Here is a 26,251-nt window from a genome sequence, read left to right on the forward strand (position 1 = left end):
ATTACTATGCGTAAAGCGTTTTAATCGCATGAATCATCGTAATTTCTTTCTTTTACGATCCTTTTTGAATTCCCTTTAAAACATTTGTTTTTTTGTTTCAAAATCAAAATCAAAATTGCAAGTGGGTTTTTCATGAAAGTATGTGAATCTTATGTGTGTCTCGTTCGAAGAAGTATTTGTAGATAGGTACCCTTTTAAACATTTATAGTTAGTTGGTTATAGTAAATCTATACTAATACTTATTATAGGTCGGGGAAAAAGTCTTTTCGCATTATAGTATGCATGAACTTGTAATCAAATCTTTTCTCTACACAAAAAAGCTCGATATTTGGCTACCTCACGAGCTCACTGAAAGAAACCTAATGAACCGTGTACTCATTTGTGATTCTTGAAGCCAAAGAGATTTTATTACAAGTTTATACATACTAATATTATAAAGCTGAAGAGTTTGTTGTTTCTTTGTCTACTACTGGTGCGAATTGAAAAATATATTACTGTTGGATAGCCTATTTATCGAGGAAGGCTATAGGCTATACTTATATCATCACGCTACGACCAATAGGAGCAGAGTAGCAATAAAAAATGTTACAAAAACGGGGGAAATATCATCATATCATTGCTATAACAACAAATAGGTACTAACAATTTTAAAAATATGTATTAAGAGGGGTCCCTATACAATAAACGTGTTTTTTTTTTAATATTTTTTGGTATGGAACACTTTGTACGCGAGTCCGACTAGCATTTGTTATAAGCCATTACTCTACAACTGCTGAGTAAGGGTCTTCTCCCGCATTCAGTAAGATATAAGACCTTGAGTCCACCACGCTGGCCAAGTACGGGTTGAGGATTGTGCATGCCCTCAAGAAATGTGTTCGACAATTTTTTGGCATGCAAGGTTACATCACGATGTTTTCCTTCACAGTTGGAACTAGTGATCATTATTTCTCACCACGGACGAAGCACTTTCATTACCTAGTAAGGTAACAACATCTAAAAAAAGAATTACAAAATAAAATCCTTGGAAAATAGCATATTACGATATCGTTGAAATAATTCAACTCTCGATTACAAAGATGCAAAACAAAACAATGTTTTATTTTTAAACATGGCGACCTTGAACGTTACTGAGTACGAATCAAAGATGGCTGTCGAATCCAGTTTGCGCGGGAAACCCTCCCGTAAGTTTGTACCTACCGCCCCTGGCCAAATTATTAGACGCACTGTAGTTTTTTAAATAATTAAGTATTTTATACTAGTTTTTATGTAGTATTTTTATATTTTCACATAAATAAAATAGTTAGTTATTAAAGAGATTTGTTTTATACTTCGTATTTGTATTTATTTTAAGGTATGGCAATACTATGTTAAACTTTTGTAAAAACGAACGTAAGTAGGTACTAACCTGTTATAGTCGCGTTCGCGCGCGTTTTTGATTTACGTATATATTTTTGTGACTTTATGCGCTGTGTTTATTTGTTTCGTAGTTTTATGCTATGCAGTTACTTGTTTATTTCGTGTGCACAGTTTAAATAATCGATAAGAGCATTTTTAACATGGGTAAAAAGGGCGATCTTTCACCACGTAAAAGAGCTGAAGTAAGGGCCCTCGTGAATGCTAACATATTCTCAAACCGAGAAATATCACGAAGGCTAAAGATTTCTGAAGTTAGTGTACGTCGGATAAAGAAGAAAATTGAGTCAGGAGAGGAATTGAGCCCGAAACGAAAGAAGAGGTGCGGCAGAAAGCCTATTTTCACTCGAAGGTCAGAAAGATGTTTAAAGAAAATATGCCTGGAAAACCGATTTGCCACCACGAAGCAAATAAAATCGCAACTCCAAGAAGCTAATGTGAATGCTTCTGAGCGCAGTGTTAGAAGGAAATTGAATGATTTAGGTTTTAAGGCCTGCCGCCCCGCCAGGAAACCCAAGTTAACAGCTGCAATGAAGGCAAAGCAACTGAAATGGGCCAAACAGTGGTGTGATAAAGATGTGGACTTCTGGAGATCGGTAAGATGTTATTATTTCATCACAAGTGGTACTTTTCATAATTCTCTATAAAATTAAGCAAGAGTATGTGCTACTCTTGATGTTTATGTTATTTTTTTCTATTGTTTTCAGGTCTTCTTTAGTGATGAAAGTACATTTGAAATTTTACAAACCAAAGCTCAATTTGTGCGGCGTCGTCATGGAGAAAAGTTTCATCCTGACTGTGTTGTACAGACTGTAAAGCATTCTACAAAAGTAATGATTTGGTCAGTCATCAGTGGCAAGGGTACTGGACGTCTGTACGTGGTAAATGGTATGATGAGACAGGATCAGTACAAAGAAGTCTTACAAAATCGATTGATTCCACAGTTCCAAGAGTGGTTTCCAAATGGAGAATCCTTCACTTTTATGCAAGACGGAGCTCCCTGTCACACAGCTCGGTCTGTTAAAGCATATTTAGCAGAACAAAACATCCCTCTGTTGGACTGGCCGGGCAATAGCCCCGATATGAACCCGATTGAAAACGTGTAGGAGCTAATGAAAAGAGAAGTGGCTAAAAATGTGATCATTAACAAAACCCAGCTCTTAGAAAAAATCATTAATGTGTGGAATCATCATCCTCGAATGCAGGAAATGGTACAGTCATGCATTGATAGTATGCCACGCAAAATATAAGCTCTCATAGCGGCTTAAGGTGGCTCAACAAAATATTAAACTTTAGTCACATTTATTTAATTTGTTTTCAATGGCGAATAAATACATTTTTTTTCTTTAGTATGATGTTTTATTTATGTTGAAAAGTGAGATTAATAGGTGAATAATTAAAAAATATACATTATATCTAGCAAAAACCACAGATCTGTATAATATGATCTGATAATTAACATTTAATATAAAATGTTATAGTGCGTCTAATAATTTGGCCAGGGACTGTAAGTTGTTTATGGTTTTTTTTTGGCGTTTTATGCGTAGTTGATAATATTTTACCTGTATTTGAAGTACAAATTAATTTAATTGACTTAACTGCGATGTCATGGGTCACTTTATATATCGACTCACTTCTTTGGTAGCTTAAAAAACCGCCCAAGTGCGACTTGGACTCGCACTCGAAGGGTTCTTTACCAAAAAAATACGAAAAAAACCCGTCTATTGTATGGGGTCCCCTCTTAATATATTTTTTTTGTATTTGTTATTATAGCAACGGAAATACATAATTTGTGAAAATTTCAGCTTTCTAGCTATCACGGTTTATGAGATACAGCCTGAAGACAGACAGACAACGGAGGCTTAGTAATAGGGATCCGTTTTTACCTTATACGTACGGAACCTTAAAAAGCATATGTGTATTTCATAACAAAGGTATAATTAGGGTTCCCCAAAGGAAAGAAACAAGACCTTATTATTGAGACTTCGCTGTCTGCCTGTCTGTCACCCAGATATATCTCATGAACCGTGATGGTTACCCGGTATAAATTTTCTGCATGAAATATAGTCAGGGTGGCATATTACATCCATCAGCCGACTTACTACCCTTTACCTACTTTTATCGACCATTCTACAAACGCTGCAACTGCTATAACGATTATTATTTCAAATAGACGGAATAAGACCCAAACCTTACTACAAAACAGATTAAAATACTTTTATATTTAGGGGGGCTCCTATAGAGAGTACGTAATTATTTGTCGATTTTTCAAATAATGCTTAGCCGGTTTTTTATAATCAACTTAACTGTCCAAAAAGTCTTTAAAATACAAGAAATGTAGAGCAAGTGTGCACTTACTACGGTAACATGTGACTGGCAATACCGGCGATATGGACCATTAGTTCTGTAAATTTCAGTTTCCATCTTGATGCATCTGGACCTCGCTTAGGGATACCATCGATTTTTTTATGGTGTAATTTTTTATGTGTATTTTTTTTAACGAATTCTTCCACGGGAACAGGCCGAAGTAAGAGTAGGTAACTACAATAAGTATTACCTATTAAGTATGCAGTTGTAGGTGGCCGAAGTAATACAGATATTTTATTTTTAAAATATTGATACATTGTTCACGCTAAGGATCTGAACCAATTTGTTGAAAAAACATCAACAAGTTATTCAAAACTTCAAAACATTTTTACAAAATGGTATTGTCGATTAGGGTTACCAGATAGGTAGGTAACCCTAATCGCGGCTGTAGGTAATGAAAGTTGACAGTTTTATTACTCATTATTCTCTTGTCTTAAACATTGTATTATCTTGATGTAACATACGTTGAAGTAATAAGGATAATGTTTGTAAAATTTCGAGAACATACATGTTTTTCTAGCACATAATCAACCTACTTGGGTACTAATGTACGTTGTCCCGCCAAAACCGGCTGAATCAGCTGAATGACTCAATTGTCTTTGCCGGCTTATGAATAATCACGATAAAATGTATAACCATACCTATTATTCTAATAGTTTTATTTCATTTTTAATTTATTTGTTATAAACAATATAGGCATCCATGAAAACTTAGTAGGTATTAGCAATAAAATATTTTTTGTTAAAAGATGTTTTTAAAATACATAATTTTTTTTATTGATTTCCACGTTAATGACTAGAAAATTCGGACGTACCTACCTAGATCATCTCGTTGGCATGGTAGAAAGAATTGTTATAAATTAAATAAACATTCCCTTAAACAGTTATATTTGCCAATAGGTACTGAAAAAACCTACATTGATTAAAATGTAGACTAAAAAAAACTGATTATAACACTTTCCCGCGTAATTTGGCGGAATAGCAAATTGTCTGTGATTAAAAAAAAAATTGTTGCTTCATTTTTGTCCGCGCGCGTCAGTTGCAATGTTGTGATTTCTTAAATAATTTAAGTTTTACGAGTTTGTTTTGAATAATTACAGTTGTGTTTTGCTTTTTCTTGTAGGTATATGGTTAAGTTTCTAAGTTACAAACATCAATAGTGCTATGTAATTACGTGTAATAATTTCAGATGTATTGTTGGAATTTGCGTTCTAATATCGTTGTCTGAAGTGCTGTGTATGTGTGTGGTTTTGTGTATCAATAAAGTGCATAGAACATGGTGCTACAGTGATTGAGTTTACTTCGGAGATCTTCGTTTTTGCTGTCGGCTATGCTAGCAGCAACATTATAAAATGCGATTTGGTAAGTTGCTTTAATACCTATACATTTATCAATGTGTCCAATCTTTTGACTACCAATGTTGTAATTTTAAATGTGAACGTTTTTCGTAGCTGAAGTACCTAAAATCCAATATTTTGCATAGAATGTGTTTAGAACGAGCATAATGTGGTTGGAGTGTAGCAAAGGGTGTGCAAGGCGACTAGGATTTTCACAAATTTTTAAAAATTCATTAATCGTGTTTCTTTTGCTTTTATCGTATAGATTGGCTAGAAATAAGCACTTTTTGCCCCTTGAGTTTTTTTGATCCGACCCACCGTTTGCCGACAAAATGGGTTTGAAGTTCTCTCGTCGTATAATGTTGTTACATTTTAACTAACGTATTAACGAAGATCTTAGTCAATAATTATCTTCTCAGCTAGTCCTAAGTTAGGTTATATTTTATTAACTTTTGGTCTCAAACTTCTAATAGCGACATCTAGGGAGCTGGTTGCGGAAATTGAATTCGTTCGACGTTTTTTAGTAGCTAGTTATTAGTATTAATTAAAGGTTAGTATAAAAGGATATTAAAAAAATGCTGCCTTACATTTTACGTTTTCCCGCGTAAACGGCGTGAAGATCACTATCAAACTTTTTTTAGTTTTTTTTTCTGTTGCTCAATGTTTCCCGCGATGCTTCATTCGAGTTTGTAATCTAAGCTAATCTAAGTTTAAATTGTTTTAATATTGCTATGATTTATTGTGTTTGTGTACGGTTAAGTTACTTGTTTAAAAAAAATCCATACTTTATACTTTAATATTATAAATGCGAAAGTAACTCTGTCTGTCTGTCTGTCTGTCTGTCTGCTACTCAATCAGGCCTAAACTACTGAACCAATTTGCATGAAATTTGGTATGGAGATACTTTGATACCCGAGAAAGGACATAGGCTATATATCATCACGCTACGACCAAAAGGAGCATTGTAACAGTAAAAAATGTTACAAAGACGGGGAAAAATTACACCCATTCTCTCTTATTGGACGCAAGCGAAGTTGCGCGGGTCAGCTAGTAATACATAAGTGATGTGTTTCCGCTTGATTCCGTGGATCAATGATTATGAGGTGCAAGGTGCAAGCTCTAAGTAAAAAAACATTAAGCACGGTTTCCGGTCGGCGGACTTACAAATGTATGTTATTTTTGTTTTCTATTTTGTAACATTTTAACTTAAATTATAACAAAGAGTATCTCAGTAAATAATTATCATTCTTAAGCCCTAATTAATATGCTTTGTCATATCAACTCATAGTTTGAAACTCCTAGTAGCGCCATCTAGGGAACTATGGCGTACACTTAATTCGGTTCGTTGTTTATTTTTTAAAATACTGATTTGCAAATTAGGCATCCATTGTTTGTTGGTTTGGTAAGCCTAGGTGATAGCTTGCGTGATGCAAAGTAATGTAAAATAATATAAACCCTATAGCCATATTCAATCTCGAATCAATGTTCGATTTAAGATTTCGCTTAATGCGATTAAGGTGTGAGATGTTTCAGTCATAAAAAAAAACAATATTTTTATATAAATAATATATTATACTTATAAAAAAATAACAATTCGATTTTTTTTTCATCCTGGTTTCGTAACTTTGACATGTAATTAGGTAAACAAGTTCTACGTGTTTCGCTATAAACTAGACAATTTTGTAGACTCGATATAAAGAAAAACATTGCATATTTGGTAACTACATTAGAAAATGTGCGAGGCAGGATGCTACAGGAACGGGATCAAACAAAGAGAGACTCTTACTCAGCAGTTGCGCTCACCGGTCGGTAAACGATCTGTGGGTTAAGCAACCATTGGCGCGGTCATTCCATAGATGGGTGACCGCATAGTGGTATTTGAACTGGGCGTCTCCGTGCTTCGGAGGGCACGTTAAAAGTCGGTCCCGGTTGTTGTCTACTAAGATAACAGTCGTTAAGCCACGTCAAAGGCCTCTCGATCGGCTTGAACAACTTTGACACTAGGTTGACCACTAACCATACGACAAACAAACAACAAACAACTCAGCAGTCTTAAATTGATCCATTTATGATTGCCGCTTGCAGTATGCTAAGTTACCATCCAAGTTTATACCGCGTCAAGGACATCTAGCGATAGCTATGGATATCTTATTTGATCGACTTCCGTTGTTCTAAATCGTTTGCCTGCCACTGACCTCTCGCTTGTCGTACCGTTTACTTTCCTACCGAGTTTTGAGAGTGATGGAGTGTAAGGTGCGGGTGGACACTTACCCTCTTATTCATAAAAATATATGAAGTTATGAAAGGCTTATAAAGAGTTTTGTTTCTTTCACTCTTGTAGTATTTTAACAGATTTATAGTGTGTTTTTGAATAAGAGGGTAAAAATACACTCCTGCACTGGTTTGAATGAAACTGGTCACCGTAGTCGAATATCGGTTGTCTAAGTTATCTTTGCTGATCGCTTCGATAGGTACCCGCAACTGTGGTGGCAACTAGGTCGGCATTTTATTCTTCTTTATGACCTTACTCTGTTTAATTCTTGCACAGGATACTCTTCTTCGAAGCTTGTAATAACCATGTCTATTGTAAGTTCTTATAGAATTTGTGCTCAGTTCAAGCCGCAAATCGCCATCAGCCTTGTTAGTTATTATTTGATGTACCTATATAACTACATAAGAGTAAAGTCGGTTGAAACAAAAGTGTTTGGAGGACTGGACTAACTTTTCCTGTGTCGTTCCTCTGGAATTACCAGCCGTATTTAAAAAGCTCTTCATCAAAACTATCAATGATATCTAACAAAACGTAACGTTATTGCAGAGCGAGCTGGTAATCTGGATAACTTCGATCATGCAATGTTCACCTTTGGTTGTTGGTCGTTCAGTGTTGCCGCTGTCTAGTAAAGAACTCCTTCAGGATTGACGTCAAGTATACAACCAGGGAGTTTTGTTTCTGCTCTATATAATACATAACATACATATCGATATAATTCTTCACGTTTTGTTCATTGGTTAGTTCAAGTTTTTTCTTCTACTTTCATTTGGGTCTATATGCCTACTTGACGTCTGATGTGGTACGGAATATCTCTGTAATCGTCGTAACAGAAGCAGAACCTTGGTTTGACTGGTTTTCTAGGATGTATTGGTAGGACTCCACCAATGGGATATGGTCCCCAAGGTCCACAACGTTCGCCCGATATAGTAGTAGTAACTTCTTCCTCACTGCTTCCCTCAGAATCTGTACTACCGCTACCTATGGTAGTCGTAGAAGTAGTTTCGTCTGATTCACCCGATGCTTCGGTACTTCCTAGCACTACGCCGTCACCGTCTGAGTCTGAGCTGCCGCTTCCGACGCTAGTAGAAGTATTGGAGCCGTCTGGACTGCTTGATCCGGCTGTACTTCCTAGCACCACGCTGTCACCGTCTGAGTCTGAGCTGCCGCTTCCTAAGCTAGTCGAAGTACCGGAGCCGTCTGGACCGCTTGATCCGGCGGTACTTCCTAGCACCACGCTGTCACCGTCTGAGTCTGAGCTGCCGCTTCCTAAGCTAGTCGAAGTACCGGAGCCGTCTGGACCGCTTGATCCGGCGGTACTTCCTAGCACCACGCTGTCACCGTCTGAGTCTGAGCTGCCGCTTCCGACGCTAGTCGAAGTATTGGAGCCGTCTGGACTGCTTGATCCGGCTGTACTTCCTAGCACCACGCTGTCACCGTCTGAGTCTGAGCTGCCGCTTCCTAAGCTAGTCGAAGTACCGGAGCCGTCTGGACCGCTTGATCCGGCTGTACTTCCTAGCACCACGCTGTCACCGTCTGAGTCTGAGCTGCCGCTTCCGACGCTAGTCGAAGTATTGGAGCCGTCTGGACTGCTTGATCCGGCTGTACTTCCTAGCACCACGCTGTCACCGTCTGAGTCTGAGCTGCCGCTTCCTAAGCTAGTCGAAGTACCGGAGCCGTCTGGACCGCTTGATCCGGCGGTACTTCCTAGCACCACGCTGTCACCGGCTGAGTCTGCGCTGCCGCTTCCGACGCTAGTCGAAGTATCGGAGCCGTCTGGACCGCTTGATCCGGCGGTACTTCCTAGCACTACGCTGTTGCCACCGGGGCTTGAACTGCCGCTTCCGACGCTAGTCGAAGTATCGGAGCCGTCTGGACTGCTTGATCCGGCGGTACTTCCTAGCACTACGCTGTTGCCACCGGGGCTTGAACTGCCGCTTCCGACGCTAGTCGAAGTATCGGAGCCGTCTGGACTGCTTGATCCGGAGGTACTGCCTACAACTACGCTGTTACCTGCACCCCACGGCCGGTTTCCCCAATTAGCCCATGGCCCATTGGGACCCCAATATCCCCAAGGTCCAGAACTCCATTGGTTGGTGTTACTGGATGAACTTGTAGTCGTAGAAGTTTCGGAAGAGTAAGAGGTGTCTGTATTTGTGCCAGAATACCATGGGCCTGGTCCCCATGGACGCCAATTCCAAGGGGCATCTCCCCATTGTTCCCATGGAGCGCTTGCCACACCTACGGAACCGCTTGTACTCGTGCCTCCGTTGCCAGAGCCCGCTGTCGATGTACCTACAACTACACTGTTGCCGCCAGGTCCTGAACTGCCGCTTCCGACGCTAGTCGAAGTATCGGAGCCGTCTGGACCGCTTGATCCGGCTGTACTTCCTAGCACTACGCTGTTGCCACCGGGGCTGGAGCTGCCGCTTCCGATGCTAGTCGAAGTATCGGAGCCGTCTGGACTGCTTGACCCGGCTGTACTTCCTAGCACCACGCTGTCACCGGCTGAGTCTGCGCTGCCGCTTCCGACGCTAGTCGAAGTATCGGAGCCGCCTGGACCGCTTGATCCGGCGGTACTTCCTAGCACTACGCTGTTGCCACCGGGGCTTGAACTGCCGCTTCCGACGCTAGTCGAAGTATCGGAGCCGTCTGGACCGCTTGATCCGGCAGTACTTCCTAGCACTACGCTGTTGCCACAGGGGCTGGAGCTGCCGCTTCCGATGCTAGTCGAAGTATCGGAGCCGTCTGGACTGCTTGATCCGGAGGTACTTCCTAGCACCACGCTGTCACCGGCTGAGTCTGCGCTGCCGCTTCCGACGCTAGTTGAAGTACCGGAGCCGTCTGGACCGCTTGATCCGGCGGTACTTCCTAGCACTACGCTGTTGCCACCGGGGCTTGAACTGCCGCTTCCGACGCTAGTCGAAGTACCGGAGCCGTCTGGACCGCTTGATCCGGCAGTACTTCCTAGCACCACGCTGTTGCCACCGGGGCTTGAACTGCCGCTTCCGACGCTAGTCGAAGTATCGGAGCCGTCTGGACTGCTTGATCCGGAGGTACTGCCTACAACTACGTTGTTACCTGCACCCCACGGCCGGTTTCCCCAATTAGCCCATGGCCCATTGGGACCCCAATATCCCCAAGGTCCAGAACTCCATTGGTTGGTGTTACTGGATGAACTTGTAGTCGTAGAAGTTTCGGAAGAGTAAGAGGTGTCTGTATTTGTGCCAGAATACCATGGGCCTGGTCCCCATGGACGCCAATTCCAAGGGGTATTTCCCCATTGTTCCCATGGAGCGCTTGCCACACCTACGGAACCGCTTGTACTCGTGCCTCCGTTGCCAGAGCCCGCTGTCGATGTACCTACAACTACACTGTTACCGCCAGGTCCTGAACTGCCGCTTCCTACGCTAGTCGAAGTATCAGAGCCGTCTGGACCGCTTGATCCGGCAGTACTTCCTAGCACTACGCTGTTGCCTCCGGGGCTGGAACTGCCGCTTCCGACGCTAGTCGAAGTATCGGAGCCGTCTGGACCGCTTGATCCGGCAGTACTTCCTAGCACTACGCTGTTGCCACAGGGGCTGGAGCTGCCGCTTCCGATGCTAGTCGAAGTATCGGAGCCGTCTGGACTGCTTGATCCGGAGGTACTTCCTAGCACCACGCTGTCACCGGCTGAGTCTGCGCTGCCGCTTCCGACGCTAGTCGAAGTATCGGAGCCGTCTGGACCGCTTGATCCGGCGGTACTTCCTAGCACTACGCTGTTGCCACCGGGGCTTGAACTGCCGCTTCCGATGCCAGTCGAAGTATCGGAGCCGTCTGGACTGCTTGATCCGGCTGTACTTCCTAGCACCACGCTGTCACCGGCTGAGTCTGCGCTGCCGCTTCCGACGCTAGTTGAAGTACCGGAGCCGTCTGGACCGCTTGATCCGGCGGTACTTCCTAGCACTACGCTGTTGCCACCGGGGCTTGAACTGCCGCTTCCGACGCTAGTCGAAGTATCGGAGCCGTCTGGACCGCTTGATCCGGCGGTACTTCCTAGCACTACGCTGTTGCCACCGGGGCTTGAACTGCCGCTTCCTAAGCTTGTCGAAGACCCTGAACCGCCTGGACTGCTAGATCCAGAGGTGCTACCAAGCACTACTCTGTTTCCGCCGGGACCTGAGCTTCCACTCCCTATGCTTGTAGAAGAGCTTGTGCCTGGTTGAACTGTGAAAAGTAAAATGTAGGTACTTAAGGTTTGTGCGTTTATTGAGCGGGCGTTTGTGATTAATTTAGTTGGATAATAAAGGAACTTAAGTCCATTGATTTGACACAAGGCTGTGTTTCCCAACAGTGATGAGAGATTTCGAATAGGTGTGTGAAAATAAATATCATTCGACAACTCACACACGGTCATTTGATACCAAACTAAGCAGAGCTTGTACTATGGTTGCCAAATAACGGATAAACATACTTATATACTTCTAAATACATATCAGTCCACTGATATAAAAAAAGAATATATTGGTTGCATTTCACTGCACGTTTGGTGCAGCGCCGCGTGTGGTGGGTTCGAATCCCACTCTGGAGAAATATTTGTGTGATGAGCACGAGTATCTGTTCTGAGTCTGACTGTTAATTTATCTATATAAGTATGTAAACTGCCTCCGTTGCGCAGTGGATTAGGTCACCACGCCGATAACATTGCGTAGGGAGGTCGTGGGTTCGATTCCCACACGGAGCAATTATTTGTGCGATCGACAAATCATTTTTTCGGGTCTGGTTGTGCTTTGTGTCCGTTGGTTGTAAGTTTATCAAAGTCCCCGCGACACATAAGCAATCTTAGTGCGGGGGTTGTCTTTATAAATAAAAATTTGATACTCTTCAGTCTTCAAAAGTCATATACCTGGAAGGGTTTGTGGTGGGCCAACCGGTGCACCGAGTGGAGGTCCAGCAGGAGATCCTGCGTATGATACAGCTGGGCCAGACGACACTGTTACTGAAAAAAATAAGTTTTCTTTGAAACAAATTGGTTTTCAGGAATAGGATAGGTATTAGGTATTTTACTAAGATGTCAAATTATAATTACAATAGCTGACCCGTATAGAGGTTTATTCCCTTTTCTAAATCAAATCAAAATCAAATCATTTATTCATTTAGGTCAAATGCTGACACTTATGATAGTCAATGATACAGAGAGTGAATTTACCGCCAGTTCGGAAGGTAGGGCCAATGAGAAGAGCTGGCAAGAAACTCCTAGCCACTTGTAATCGCCAAATGGTTTGAACAATATTTATTTTAGGTATACATGTTGATAGTTGATAATGTTGAGAGCTGCTACCAACACTACCAAACACATATCATAACAATTAAATCAATATATTAAAGTGGTAGTAAACAAGATGTCAAGGAGAAGCTGATTAAAAATCTTCTGGAAACTCAACTCCTCCCCGCCCCGTCTAGGACTTATCCCCGGTTTTCTGAAATACATTTAACGGTAGTTTATCTATTCAATTGCGTTTTTTTGTATGAGTTTAAACGCTATTGAATAGATAAACTACCGCTTAATGTACTCAGAAACCGCGAGTTAGAGAACCAAAGAGGGCTTTCATTCATTTCGTACAGTAACTAGACGTTTAAAATAAATTGGATTCTACTTACAGGGCATAGCTGGTTCGTTCATCACACCTGAAATGAAATAAAAACCATATTAAATGTCTTTTAACTAGCAACTCTTTATATGATGAACTTTTTTCTAAGAAAAGGTAGCGGCAACGTAAAAACGTGCTCAAAAGGTATCATTTGGGGATCCCATTTTGGGACTTCTGGCTGTTCCATTCTGAAGGCCAATTTTAATAATAACTTTAATCACTAAATGAAAAATGTTCCTGCATGAAACTTTCTTTTATATTTTTGGGCTTAATTTGTTCTAGTTTGTTCTTATTAATGATCTTCTTCTTATCATATGGTTAGTGGTCAACCTAGTGTCAAAGTTGTTCAAGCCCAAAGGCCTTTGACGTGGCTTAACGACTGTTATCTTAATTGACAACAACCGGGACCAACTTTTTACGTGCCCTCCGAAGCACGGAAACGCCCAGCTCAAATACCACTATGTGGTCACCTATCCATGGGATAACCGCGCCAAGGTTTGCTTAACCCACAGATCTTTTACCGAGCGGTGAGCGCAACTGGCTATGGGCGACTTATTGATGTTTTTGACAAAACAAAGAAAATGTGAAAAAGCTTACCAACTACGGGTTGTCTAGCGTCTGCAGGTGTTCCATAGTAGATTGGTGGGTAGATCGGTGGATATATCGGATACTGGGGTCCTGTTGATAAAATAAACCAAATTTACTCTGCTACTATTGGTGGTAGCGTGATAATATAGCTTTCTTCGATAAATGGACTATCTAACACTTAACGGATTTTTGAAATCGGACCAGTAGTTCCTGAGATTAGCGCGTTCAAAGAAACAAACAAACTCTTCGGCTTTATAATATTAGTGTAGATGGGAGTTGTTTTCTAAAGAAGTAAATAAGAAGTGTACCTGATCTTGTGCTGGTAGAAGAATGCGTTCCATGATGAGAGCTGTGGGATGTAGACTTAGACGTCGATTTGGACACACCCGTATCTGTAATTCACAAAACAATTATAACAATCAATTTTATTTGCAATTTAGGCACAATAAGTCCGTATCGAAAAAATATTTGGTTATTTTCGTATGGAAATTAAAAATCGAACTTTGAGGATAAGGCCATTCAAGTGATCATAAACTGTTGAATTTAATAAATTTAACAGTTCCTGTTACTATGAATATTATTCTTCGGGGAGAAGTATACGAAATTTCTACTCGAAACTCGATGATTTTTTTCACATTTTCAAATCAGTATGGGGTGTTTCAGGCTATTTATTAAGCAATTACAATTATTTCTCTATTCTATCAAGTCTGCCAGAATGATGATGTCTAAGGCGTTGTCCTATGTGTGAGAGTCGAACGACAGTAGAAACTAGATATTTAAAAACAAGAGTGTTTAAGAAGAAGAAGAAGAGTGCGTGATATGTAGACGTAACAACGACGTTCCTTCATTTACAATACTTTTATAAATGTCTTGTTTTTATTATTTTACTTTGTCTATTGTATATACAGAGTAACTGATTGCGTACTACGTGGCTAACTTGCCAAGCTTTAAGGCCCGGCGCCTTTTACCGTATCGGCAAAAAAGATCTAGTATCAACACATGCAAAAGCAGAAACTATACCTTCAACCTTGACATTGTGCAATGCTCTTCGAGATGTCGAGAAGTCCTTACGCATGCCAAGATATAGTTTCAAACAGTAAATTAGCCTCCTTTACACACACACACTAGCGCGCATGAAACAACAATCGCGGGAGAGAGAGCGCGTGTATAAAGGGTGGGCAAGGGGAAAGGAAAGACCACGCGCCATCCTCATCAGTCAAGCACGCGAAATACATATATCGCGAGCGTAGAGCGCGCTGCTTTCCCGCGCGGAATCCTGTACGCTCCTAAGAACGCGCGATAGAGCGTGTCTGTAAAGGCGGTCATTAGCCACAGCGCTCTTCGCTCGCGATTTCCTTCGCGGGCTTGACATATCGCGCTCTTTCCTTTCTCTTTGCACACTCTTGTTGTTTCATGCGCGATAGAGCGTGTGTGTAAACGCGGTCATTAGCCACAGCGCTATTCGCTCGCGATTTTCTTCGCGGGCTTGACAGATGAGCGCCGCGCTCTTTCCTTTCTCTTTGCACACTCTTGTTGTTTCATGCGCGATAGAATGTGTGTGTAAAGGGGACTATTGCTTGTACGAATTCCGAAGGATTATTATTCTTGCCGATGTCTCATTTGGCAGGTCGTTTTCGTCCTCACGTAGTACAACGCCTTAGAACAGTGGTAAAGACTCACCTGGCACTACTTTCATCACAACGACTGGTATGCCATCTTCAGTAGATTCGGACCTGTACACTCGGTACTTGGTATCGTCTGGCAAACCTGCCGTAACAACAGCTATGGTTTATATCATACTAGCTAACAGCTAACACCCTCTGCTGCTCATGAAGTGTTTTTTCAAGCGAAAGAAACATACTCACGATTTATGCCCGGTTTCTGAGAACATTTAGCAGTAGTTTATCTATTCAATAGCGTTTTTTTTATATGCGTTTTGACACTATTGAATAGATAAACTACCGCTAAATGTACCATAAATGTGTAAAATAACTTTTTTGGAACCGGTTTCCCGATCAGACAAAGTCTGATTGCCAATATACTTTAAATATTCTCAATAACTCCAGCCTGGAGTTTGGCAATATGCCTGTTAAATGGCATCCTTGGTCCCATAGCACAGGGGACCACCCAACTAGCACACAAGCGCTATAACAAGCTGCACAATGGCCGGTTAAAGGATTTTTATAACGCCTTAGGCTCCTTAGTAAGAAGTATAGTGGTTCTATAAGCGGCTACAGATCTCTTGTAGCGTCAAATAGGCCCATACTGTCCAGCTTATAGCTCGACATTGGATCTACAGTGGTCGTAAATAGTAATTATAATAGTACGTAGTATAGTAGTAATACAGGAGCGCTAAAATAAGATGAAGGTGGTATAATCGCGCTACAAGAGCTTTTTCGCAGCTTCGTGGCGCTTACCAGCTGTTGTACAGAGGTGGTTAGCGCCACGAGCGTTCGAAAAAGCTCTTGCAGCGCGATTATACCACCTTTACCTTATTTTAGCGCTACTGTGTAACGGTTATAAATGCTAACGCTCTAAATTAGTAATATGGTCGGATTATTATGGTGTAAACTAAATATATTTTTTTAAAATGAATCATCAGTGACAAATGAGGAGACATTTTATTTTTACGGATTGGATTATTAAAATAACAAGTAGTCTATCGCTTTTATTTCTTTGTGTACGTGATATGAAAGTGCGAGTTCCAGTTTGCTGTCAATATATATGTATATTATCGTCAATATTTTCATGCGCCCTCAAAATATTCAGTTTTAAATGCAAAAATTATATAGATATGTGGATTTGGAAATTGTATTTTGAACATAAATAAGACTTTGAGGGTTACAGATAATTTAATTAGGGTTATAGGTAATAAAAAATGATTTTAATTATGTTAACGTTACCAGGCTATAGATTTATATGATCTTCAAAAGATCGTAATAACCTCAAAAAATATGTTTACCAAATGCTATAATGGCGTCTCGATCAAGCACCTGTCAGAGTTGGTTACATCTGCTCTAGCGCCTTAAGCTGTACAAAGGCTCTAGTGTTTGCTGTTGTAGACCTCAAGGTTCTCTAGTTGTGGCATAGGAGTGCTTCAATATAATTGTTTTGGTCGCACACCAGCATTTTACTCGTACTTTTAGGGGTCAGTCGTTGAATATTAAAATAGTTTGAAAATCATTTTTTTTTATTTATTTTGTTTATTTTGTTTATTTTATTTATTTTATTTATTTTATTTATTTTATTTATTTTATTTATTTTATTTATTTTATTTATTTTATTTATTTTATTTATTTTATTTATTTTATTTATTTTATTTATTTTATTTATTTTATTTATTTTATTTATTTTATTTATTTTATTTATTTTATTTATTTTATTTATTTATTTTATTTATTTTATTTATTTTATTTATTTTATTTATTTTATTTATTTTATTTATTTTATTTATTTTATTTATTTTATTTATTTTATTTATTTTATTTATTTTATTTATTTTATTTATTTTATTTATTTTATTTATTTTATTTATTTTATTTATTTTATTTATTTTATTTATTTTATTTATTTTATTTATTTTATTTATTTTATTTATTTTATTTATTTTATTTATTCTTTAAAAACAGTTGACAGACTGAACCACCACTGCACCTATGTAAATATATTATGATAATAATTTTAAGCTTTAGTATAAAGGTATATTACTCGGTTATAGCGCTTTAGGTGCTTAACATAATTCTGTAATCCCCATGGCTGTAAAAATGTTTCGAATGATACCTTATACATCTATTTGCCGTACAGAAGCCATATAAATATCTGATATAACGCTCAAGGCGCTATTAAAGACCTACGCAACTCTTTTATAGATGAGTAATACACTAGCCCTAAAAAAATCTGTTATAGAACCTAAGGCATTACAAAAAGCTTATTTACGCTCTTGAGCGCTATAAGCGCAACGCATAACTCCGTTTAAACTCCTTTATCTCCTAAAGTCCCCTTATACAGTTAACGGTGTTATAGAAGATTCCATTAACTCAGTTATACTTCCCTAGGCTGTCTAGCGATGCAATTACATGCTCATATATCACTATAAGTCATTAGTTTCCTACTAAACGGCTACTGTCCCGCCTAGCTGTTAAAGGGTTTTTTAAATAGCTAGTATACAACTTATAGAGAATTGTACAGCATTTGAACGACTCTTATGCAACTATCAGGCTGTATAACGACTGTATAAGCAGCTTGTGTGCTAGTTGGGCAATAATATGAACGATAGGACTTGAGCGGTTCACTTACCCGGTATTGTTCCAATATCCACGTATTGATGTCCAGCTGAAAACAAGAATGCCATTAAACTTTTTGCACAAAAGAGAAATAAAATAAAGTCGGGTTTATCATGAAACTAAGTAACATTAGTAGTGGTCGCCCAGTAGTCGAAATTCGGCTTTAAAAATTTAAATAATAAGTTTTTTTTATATAAAATAAGACTTCAGTAAAAATTTAAAACGGTAGCTCGATTCTCTACTACTGTCGACTACCGACAACCGACCTGTCATCGAGAAATGTTGTATGAAAATCTGATCAGCGCCTCTTACGAGTGTTGTAGGAAACATTTTGGCAGTACATTCTAAATGTCAAAATTTCGATAGCTAGCCGGTTGTCTGTAGTCGATAGTGGTAGAGGATCGAGGTACGGTACTCAATGTATACAGACAAATGTCAAATGCATGTAGGCACGTTCGTAAGAGCGAACAGAAAAACGTGCGGTAAAGAAGAGCGTTGAAAACAAAAACAAAATACTTACGCCTATAAACCGGTGGATTACTAATAGTAGTTTCCGTTTCGGTACACGAATCACTATCACTAGTGGTATCAGAAGAAACAGTTTCCGTCACTTGCCCATCTGGAGTCTGCACCCTTTTGCTATCAGTGTTATAAGAATAATCCGAATCGTAATATCCCTTAGACTTCTGCTTGAAAGTCCCGTCGGCTTTAATCGAGTAGTTTTCGAAATCACTGTTGTATTCTGAAGCTCCTTTTTGCTTCTGATCAGTGCAGATAGTACCGTCGTCTTGTTGGACAACTTTTCGTTTTAGGATGTCAACGCTTTGGCTGTCGCTGGTTCCCGAGGACCCGCTGACTCCCCAATCAGTAACTTGTTTGTTGTCGTAAGAATAGCTGTCTGAGTTTACATCTTTACTATCTACCTTTTCGATAACCGTTCCATCTTCTGGAAGAGAAGTTTGAATGTTAAAATAGTGCCCGGTTTCTGAGGTACATTTAGCGGTAGTTTATCTATTCAATAGCGTTTTGTTTATGAATTTAAACGCTATTGAATAGATAAACTACCGGTAAATGTACCCCAGAAACCGGGGGTAGATTATTTATATTAGTAATATTGTGAAAAAATATAGATATAAAAAATAGCCTTACATACCCTTAGATAGAGATATATAGAAGGAGGGAATGTCCTTTGCCTAGCGTTGGTACAATATATTCTAATAATAATAGTTTTTTTTTCTGTGGTGTGAAATAATAATCTCCAGTAGTAATTATTTAAGAACTTTGTATGTTCATTATTATAAGGGAAGTTACAACATGCGTTTTAGTAACGACTAGCCGACCCGCGCAACTTCGCTTGCGTCACATAAGAGAGAATGGGTGAATTTTTTCCCCGTTTTTGTAACATTTTTTACTGATACTCTGCTCCTATTGGTCGTAGCGTGATGATATATAGCCCAAAGCTTTGTCGATAAATGGGCTATCTAACAGTAAAAGAATTCTTCAAATCGGACCAGTAGCTCCTGAGATTAGCGCGTTCAAACAAACAAACTTTAGCTTTATAATATTAGTATAGTTTACATATTTGCCAGTTATATAAAGGAAAATTTAAATTCTATTATGGTTATTAATATTGTATTAAGCGATAGTTGTTATTATTTAAATAATACTTACTACATGGAGTGGCTTTCACGCTCAAGACCTGTAACAAAAAAAAACAAGTGTTATACAAGTATTCTTCTATCTTATGGCTAAAGTTGTTCTGAATCCTATAATAACCAGGACTGTTTTCTAACGTTACGGAATAAAAGAAGTCCTTCCCGGGATAAAACCTCGATGGGGACGACTTAAATTACTAACAGGATCCTAACACTTTGAAAAATATCAAAATATATATATTTTTTACATTTTATTTTATTTTATCGCATGGTTAGTGGCCACCCTGAAAGTTGTACAAACCACCCGAAGATCTTTAATGTAGATTAACGACTGTTATCTTAGTGGGAAACAACCGGGACAATTTTTTACGTGCCCTCTGAAGACGCTCAGTTGAAATACCACTAAGCGGTCACCCATCTACGGAATGACCGCGCCAAGCATTACTTAACCATCCGATGGACCGGTAAGTGCAACTGGCTATGGGCGTTTTCACTTGAAAGACAAACAAACAAACGCTTTTATATTACATATTTTATAAAAAAATTAAAATGTTAAGGGTGGACAACCAGCACACTAAGGAGTGTGAAAAATAGACGTTGGTTGATACTCAGACCTATTGAATGCTCCCAAATTTCATGAGAATCAGCCAAGCCGTTTCGGAGGAGTACGGGAACGAACATTGTGACATTAGAATCTAATATATAAAATTCTCGCGTCACAGTTTTCGTTGCCATACTCCTCCGAAACAGCTTGACCGATTCTCATGAGTGAGCATATTGACTAGGTCTGAGAATCGGCCAACATCTATTTTTCATACACCTAAGTGACACAATTTTTTTTTAAATGGCAAAGCAACGTTTGCCGGGTTAGCTAGTAATAAATAAATCTAACCCATTACTGTCCCACTGCTGGGCAAGGGTCTCCTCCCGTAATGAGGGAGGGGCTTGGCCTAGAGTCCACCACGCTGGCCAAGTGCGGGTTGGGGACTTAATACATTTAAAAAATAAAAAATCGACTATAAGGCGGTTCGAAGTTCGCCGGGTCAGCTAGTTTATAATATAAGATATACTCACGCTAAGTACGCAGACCAAGAACAAAGTCTTTGTAAGGACCATGGTGGATCCTGGACCTGATCGGAATGATGATGAGAGCTCCCTTCATCAGCTATTTATACTACTGCAGCTAGCTTATACACTTGTACAAACAACCATGCACAATAGTTGCAGTTAATTTATTAGTATTTAGACCTTTTTTCAAGGGCGAATTACCTTCTGCTATGATTCTGATTGTACTAAAACTGTCTTTGTGACGTAGCGTGTATTGTACGGGTCTGTATAGAGGTCTCGAGTTCGAATCTGGGTTGTTCGTTTGTCGTATGGTTAGTGGTCAACCTAGTGTCAAAGTTGTTCAAGCCGCCCGAGAGGCCTTTGACATGGCTTAACGATTGTTATTTTAGTAGACAACAGCCGGGACCGACTTTTTACATGCCCTCCGAAGCACGGAGACGCCCAGCTCAATTACCACTATGCGGTCACCCATCTAAAGAATGACCCCGCCATAGGTTGCTTAACCCACAGATCGTGAATCTTGGGTCAAATAGTTAGTTGGCTACTGTAGCGCAGTGGTTTAAGTGGTCGCTCCAGTACAAATATTTGTTTCGCATTTAGCTTCACTTATGCCCGGTTTCTGAGGTACATTTAGCGGTAGTTTATCTATTCAATAGCGTTTAGCTGATATAAACATCGTTGTCGTTACCTTCTGCTATGATTCTGATTGTACTAATGAAAACTGTCTTCGTGACGTAGGATCAGGATCGAATCCTGCATTGGGTTAAAAAGTTATTCAAGTGGTCGTCACACAATTGCCGTAACGAGGCCTTGGGTTTCCATGCCTACACGGAACAAATATTCATTTCACCAACACAAAAACGGCTCGGATCTAACTGCTCTAGTGCTTTGTGTTTTATATTTGTATGCTTGTAAAGGTCTTCGCTACACGACTGCAATGATAAAGGAGTTTTCGGAAACGGGTCGCGAAGTTCTCGGTGGCAGTTTGTAGTAGAAAAGATAGATAGACAGATCTTCGCGTCCCGGAGAACAGGCAAAGCCACCGGTACGGCACCTTGCTGGTTGTGTGGCCATGCCATCATATAATAGGATACGGGAATTAAAGCGAACACGCTTCTTACTGAACTGAGCTGGGCCAGAGGTTGAGCCATACATAATCTATACTAATATTATAAAGCTGAAGAGTTTGTTTGTTTGTTTGAACGCGGTAAACTCAGGAACTACTGGTACTGGTCAAAAATGTTACAAAAACGGGGAAAATATTGACCCATTCTCTCTTATGTGACGTAAGCGAAGTTGCGCGGGTCAGCTAGTACAGAATAAAAGAAACGAACTCAATATCCATACTAATATTATAAATGCGATAGTTTTTCTGTAATGCTTTTACAAATATATTGACGCGATATTCACGAAACGCATAGAGTTGGAAACAAACACAGGTTTACTATGTTTAGGGAAAACATAATTGGGGTGAAACTGCGGGCATAAGTTAGTATAAGGTCGGGAAAAAAATCTTTTAGCATTATAGTATGTATGAACTTGTAATGAAATCTTGTCTCTACACAAAAATGCTCGATATTTGGCTACCTCATGAGCTCACTGAAAGAAACCTAATGAACCTTGTACTCGTTTGTGATTCTTGAAGCCAAAGAGATTTTATTACAAGTTCATACATACTATAATGTGAAAAGACTATTTCCTCGACCTAATATACCATACTTAGATACTAAGTTCGGGTACTGTCCCATACCCTGTGTCCTTTCAGCCTCAAGTTTCCTTTAAAATCGACCTCTTATCAACAAAGTGACTTAACTGCATCCATACGTCACAGTTCTTAGTAAATACAAACGCAAATACCTTTTCACACTCTATTTAAATAACAAAAAATAAATAAATCTATTATTATTATAAAATAAAAACATATTTACCAACATCACGATGCTTACGTTTTAATAATTAATTGCTATTTTGTTATTATCCTTTTACTAAACACCTGTACCAATATATCGCTTGTAACAGTCAGAAGCCAAACGTCTTATGTTCCATACAAAAAAGTTACACTTACGTCGTTTTTCCACTAAAAGGGTAGGTACTTCAATAAAAATGCATGCGTATTTACTAGGTACTATTCTCATTGCTCAAAAGAAGAACGGCTTATGTACAAGGCAGTAGAACACCACTTGCGTCGTTTTGTGATTAAATAAAAGTCCATATTTACTTGTAAAAGTGCTATAAAATAGATTGTTTTAAAGTCAATATGCAGTTTAGTACCCGAGGTTACGCTGTGCTGCCGTTAGCTGTGTTTGAAGAGTTACAATGATGACCTGAAAAAAAAAACGTCTTTGTAGACTAGGTCTAGCATTTTTATCGTGGCATTTGACGCATAAATGTAAAAGTTTCAAGTACAGTCAACTTGGGTAACTTTGAATCATTTGGGTAACATTGAACGTGGGAATTTGAACTAGTTTAGATTATTTTTTCATATGAAACCAACACAATTGATAAATGTTTGCAAAACTAAAATGAATCTTTATCAATTGTGTTAATTGACTTGCACCAAATAATATGTGAAGACACGAGCCTAAAAGGAAACATCCTATCGAAATAGTAGAGCGGCTAGAAGCCAGACGTACGCGTGCCTTCATCAGCGGTCGCGTGGTATACGAAGAGATGTATCGCTTCCTAGCCCCGAGTAGTTGTAATATCAGCGAGCCCAGCTAGATATATATTCCACCCAGAATCTATGCGTAGTTGCACAGGTTTCGGTTCATATTGTTATTCAATTCTCATGGAACTCTATCGATAAATGATTAACCCCCGGTTTCTGAGGTACATTTAGAATTATGACCCATTTTCTCTATTATGTGACGCAAGCGAAGTTGCGCGGGTTAGCTAGTCTATACTAATATTATAAAGCTGAAGAGTTTGTTTGTTTGTTTGAACTCTTAAGTTTATCTATTCAATAGCGTTTTTTTTACATGAGTTTTAACGCTATTGATAGATAAACTACTACTTTAAAACCGTAATATGCTGGCAAGTGCTTGGCAAAGTTTCATCACGTTGTTTTTAAAACACTCTTAACTTCAAAAGTAATGTGATGCCTTCGTATTTTTTCCAAGACTACTATCGCTGCTGAATGAACATTTTTTCATGTTGGTTTTAATACAAGTGCTTGGCTTTAGTAATAAAGTCCTATTAGTCCATCCTGTTTAAACCCCATAAATATAGTTTCACTAGCTAACCCGAGCAACTTCTCTTGCGTAACATAAGAGAGAATGGGTCAAAAATGACCCTGTTTTTGTAACACTTTTTACGGTACTCTGCTCCTATTGGTCGTAGCTTGATGATATGTAGCCTATAGCCTTCTTCGATAAATGGGCTATCTAATACTGAAAGAATATTTCAAATCGGACCCCTAGTTCCAGAGATTAGCGCGTTCAAACAAACAAACAAACTCTTCAGCTTTATAATATTAGTATAGACTAGCTAACCCGCGCAACTTCGCTTGCGTCACATAATAAAGAAAATGGGTCATAATTCTTCCCGTTTTTGTAAAAAAAATGTACTGCTACTCTACTCCTATTGGTCGTAGCTTGATGATATATAGCCTATAGCCTTCCTCGATAAAGGCTATCTAACACTGAAAGAATTTTTAAATCGGACCCGTAGTTCCTGAGATTAGCGCGTTCAAACAAACTCTTCAGCTTTATAATATTAGTATAGATTTGTTGTAGATTCAGAACTCCCTATAACCTACTTATCCTAAAACATGTCCTCATAGACAACAATAATCCTAAGATTAAGCGAGTAACTAACAGATTACTTCTGCGTATCATTAATTTCAATCAAGCAAATTGAGACAAATTATTCCACATTTGCATCAGTTAATACTTAGTACCGAAATACTCTTAATTGTTTTTATAATTAAACTTTTAAATTAAGTAGGATTTAGGTTTATTGGGATTTACGAAAATAGTCCGCGAAAATCGACTGGAAAAGTCTGTAAGATACAACTTAACATATTTGAATACATATGTACATAATATCACGTATTTTTCCTATAGGGGTAAGCAGAGACCAAAGAACGCTACTTGGAGTGATCCTTACAAACTTCCCTTACCTCATTATCATCCATGTTGTCCCAAACTTGAGCATTATAGATAAATCTTTTATTATTATTAGTTTAACAATTTTTCGTTAACCCAGTCAACTACCAAATTAAACCCTACCAAACCCTTACTTAAACCTTACCCTAACACAAGGCCATCAATAAATTTATATTAATATTTTTTTTCCTATTACCATTAACGACAATCATAACTTTTAAACTCTCGCGTTGCATGTTTAATATAAAGGCCTGCGTGGTCAGCCTGCGACCACGGCGAGTGCAACCTGCGCCGAAACGTTAGGCATTTTAAGGTAAAATGCGTGTTCGCGTTAATTCCCGTATCAGCTATTATATTTTAGGTCGGGGAAAAAGTCTTTTCGCATTATAGTATATGTATAACTGTTAATAAATTCTCTTTGGTTTAAAGAATCACAAATGAGTACACGGTTCATTAGGTTTCTTTCAGTGGGCTCGTGAGGTACCCAAATATCGATCATTTTTGTGCATTGCACAGGACAGAAAGGTTTGGAAGAATAGAAGGCAGGCCTTTGCCCAGCAGTGGAACACATAAAAGGCTAATAATAAAAAAAAACCCCTACAGCATGCAAATAACATAGAAAGTCTTGCATTTTAAAAGTAATTCTCAATTCAATACTATTAATAGTGTCAGCAGATTGACAGGACAAATCGGTGTGTAATCGCGACAGAACCGGTATATTTGTTTCAATTACATCTAATACCCTTAATACTGTAGGGTGAGACGGGGTAAAAAGGATGTAGGGGTTGTAAAAGGATATATTTTTATTTTAGAGGGGAAAGATGTGGTTTGTAGATGTTACCTTGAGAAAGTGTACTTAGTACTTATTATTAATGCAAATATTGTAAAATGTTCAAATGCGCTTCAAATCCCCCATCGACCCCAGGCTCTTTCATCTGCCAAAACTGCGGTCGCGGCTGTCACTCCCGCATATGTCTTTTAAGCCACGAAAGAAGATGTTACCTTGTAACAAATATTCCTCTGTCTGACGCCACCTGAATCATCTGCAATAGATGGACACAGGCCATGATGATTGTAAAATGTGTAATTTAAAATTGATTACCATTAAGAAATGAATATTATTCCATTAATTTTGAAGTTTCTAAGCTACAAGAATTATTACGCATCCCTTTACATCGTTGTTTTTGTTGTGAATATAGTAACCTACGTTTGTTTCTCGTCTTTAACTATATTTATATGCATGCATACTTTCGCAGTATGAGCGCTCATTGTTCGATAACGAGACTTTTACGAATAGAATTTACTTTTTTCTTGATTTGAGAAAATAAAAGGTAGAGTAGGATTAAGATACCTACATCCAGTATTTTATTTAGCTTATTATACAAATAGTAGCTTTGCATGGGATTCAAACATACGCACTCACAATAGCAGGTTGAATACGTAGGCCATTGGTCCATTCCATTACGCTAAAAATGCATCGGAGAGTACGTAAAGCCGTCGGTCCTGCGCCTGACCTCTCACTGGTCGTGTCTACCG

The 26,251-nt window shown here is 39.0% G+C and overlaps 1 protein-coding gene across 2 annotated transcripts; it reads right to left on the bottom strand.

The window, feature by feature from the left end:
• Nucleotides 1-6,667: 6,667 nt before the first annotated feature.
• LOC142985400 (uncharacterized) lies at nt 6,668-20,706 on the bottom strand. Of its 2 annotated transcripts, XM_076133533.1 has the most exons (10): nt 20,616-20,706; nt 19,558-19,585; nt 18,407-18,832; nt 17,900-17,935; nt 15,284-15,370; nt 13,912-13,995; nt 13,613-13,693; nt 13,026-13,052; nt 12,271-12,363; nt 6,668-11,591 (listed from the first exon to the last, which is right to left on the bottom strand). In XM_076133533.1, the coding sequence occupies exons 1-10, from the start codon at nt 20,655-20,657 to the stop codon at nt 8,161-8,163; spliced, it is 4,335 nt and encodes a 1,444-aa protein (XP_075989648.1). In that variant the 5' UTR covers nt 20,658-20,706; the 3' UTR covers nt 6,668-8,160. The 2 variants fall into 2 exon arrangements, with proteins under 2 accessions (XP_075989648.1, XP_075989649.1); XM_076133534.1 differs by lacking the exon at nt 15,284-15,370.
• Nucleotides 20,707-26,251: the final 5,545 nt, after the last annotated feature.

Source organism: Anticarsia gemmatalis, chromosome 30 (assembly GCF_050436995.1).
Source record: "Anticarsia gemmatalis isolate Benzon Research Colony breed Stoneville strain chromosome 30, ilAntGemm2 primary, whole genome shotgun sequence".
In the NCBI taxonomy this organism is placed as follows: Eukaryota; Metazoa; Arthropoda; class Insecta; order Lepidoptera; family Erebidae; genus Anticarsia; species Anticarsia gemmatalis.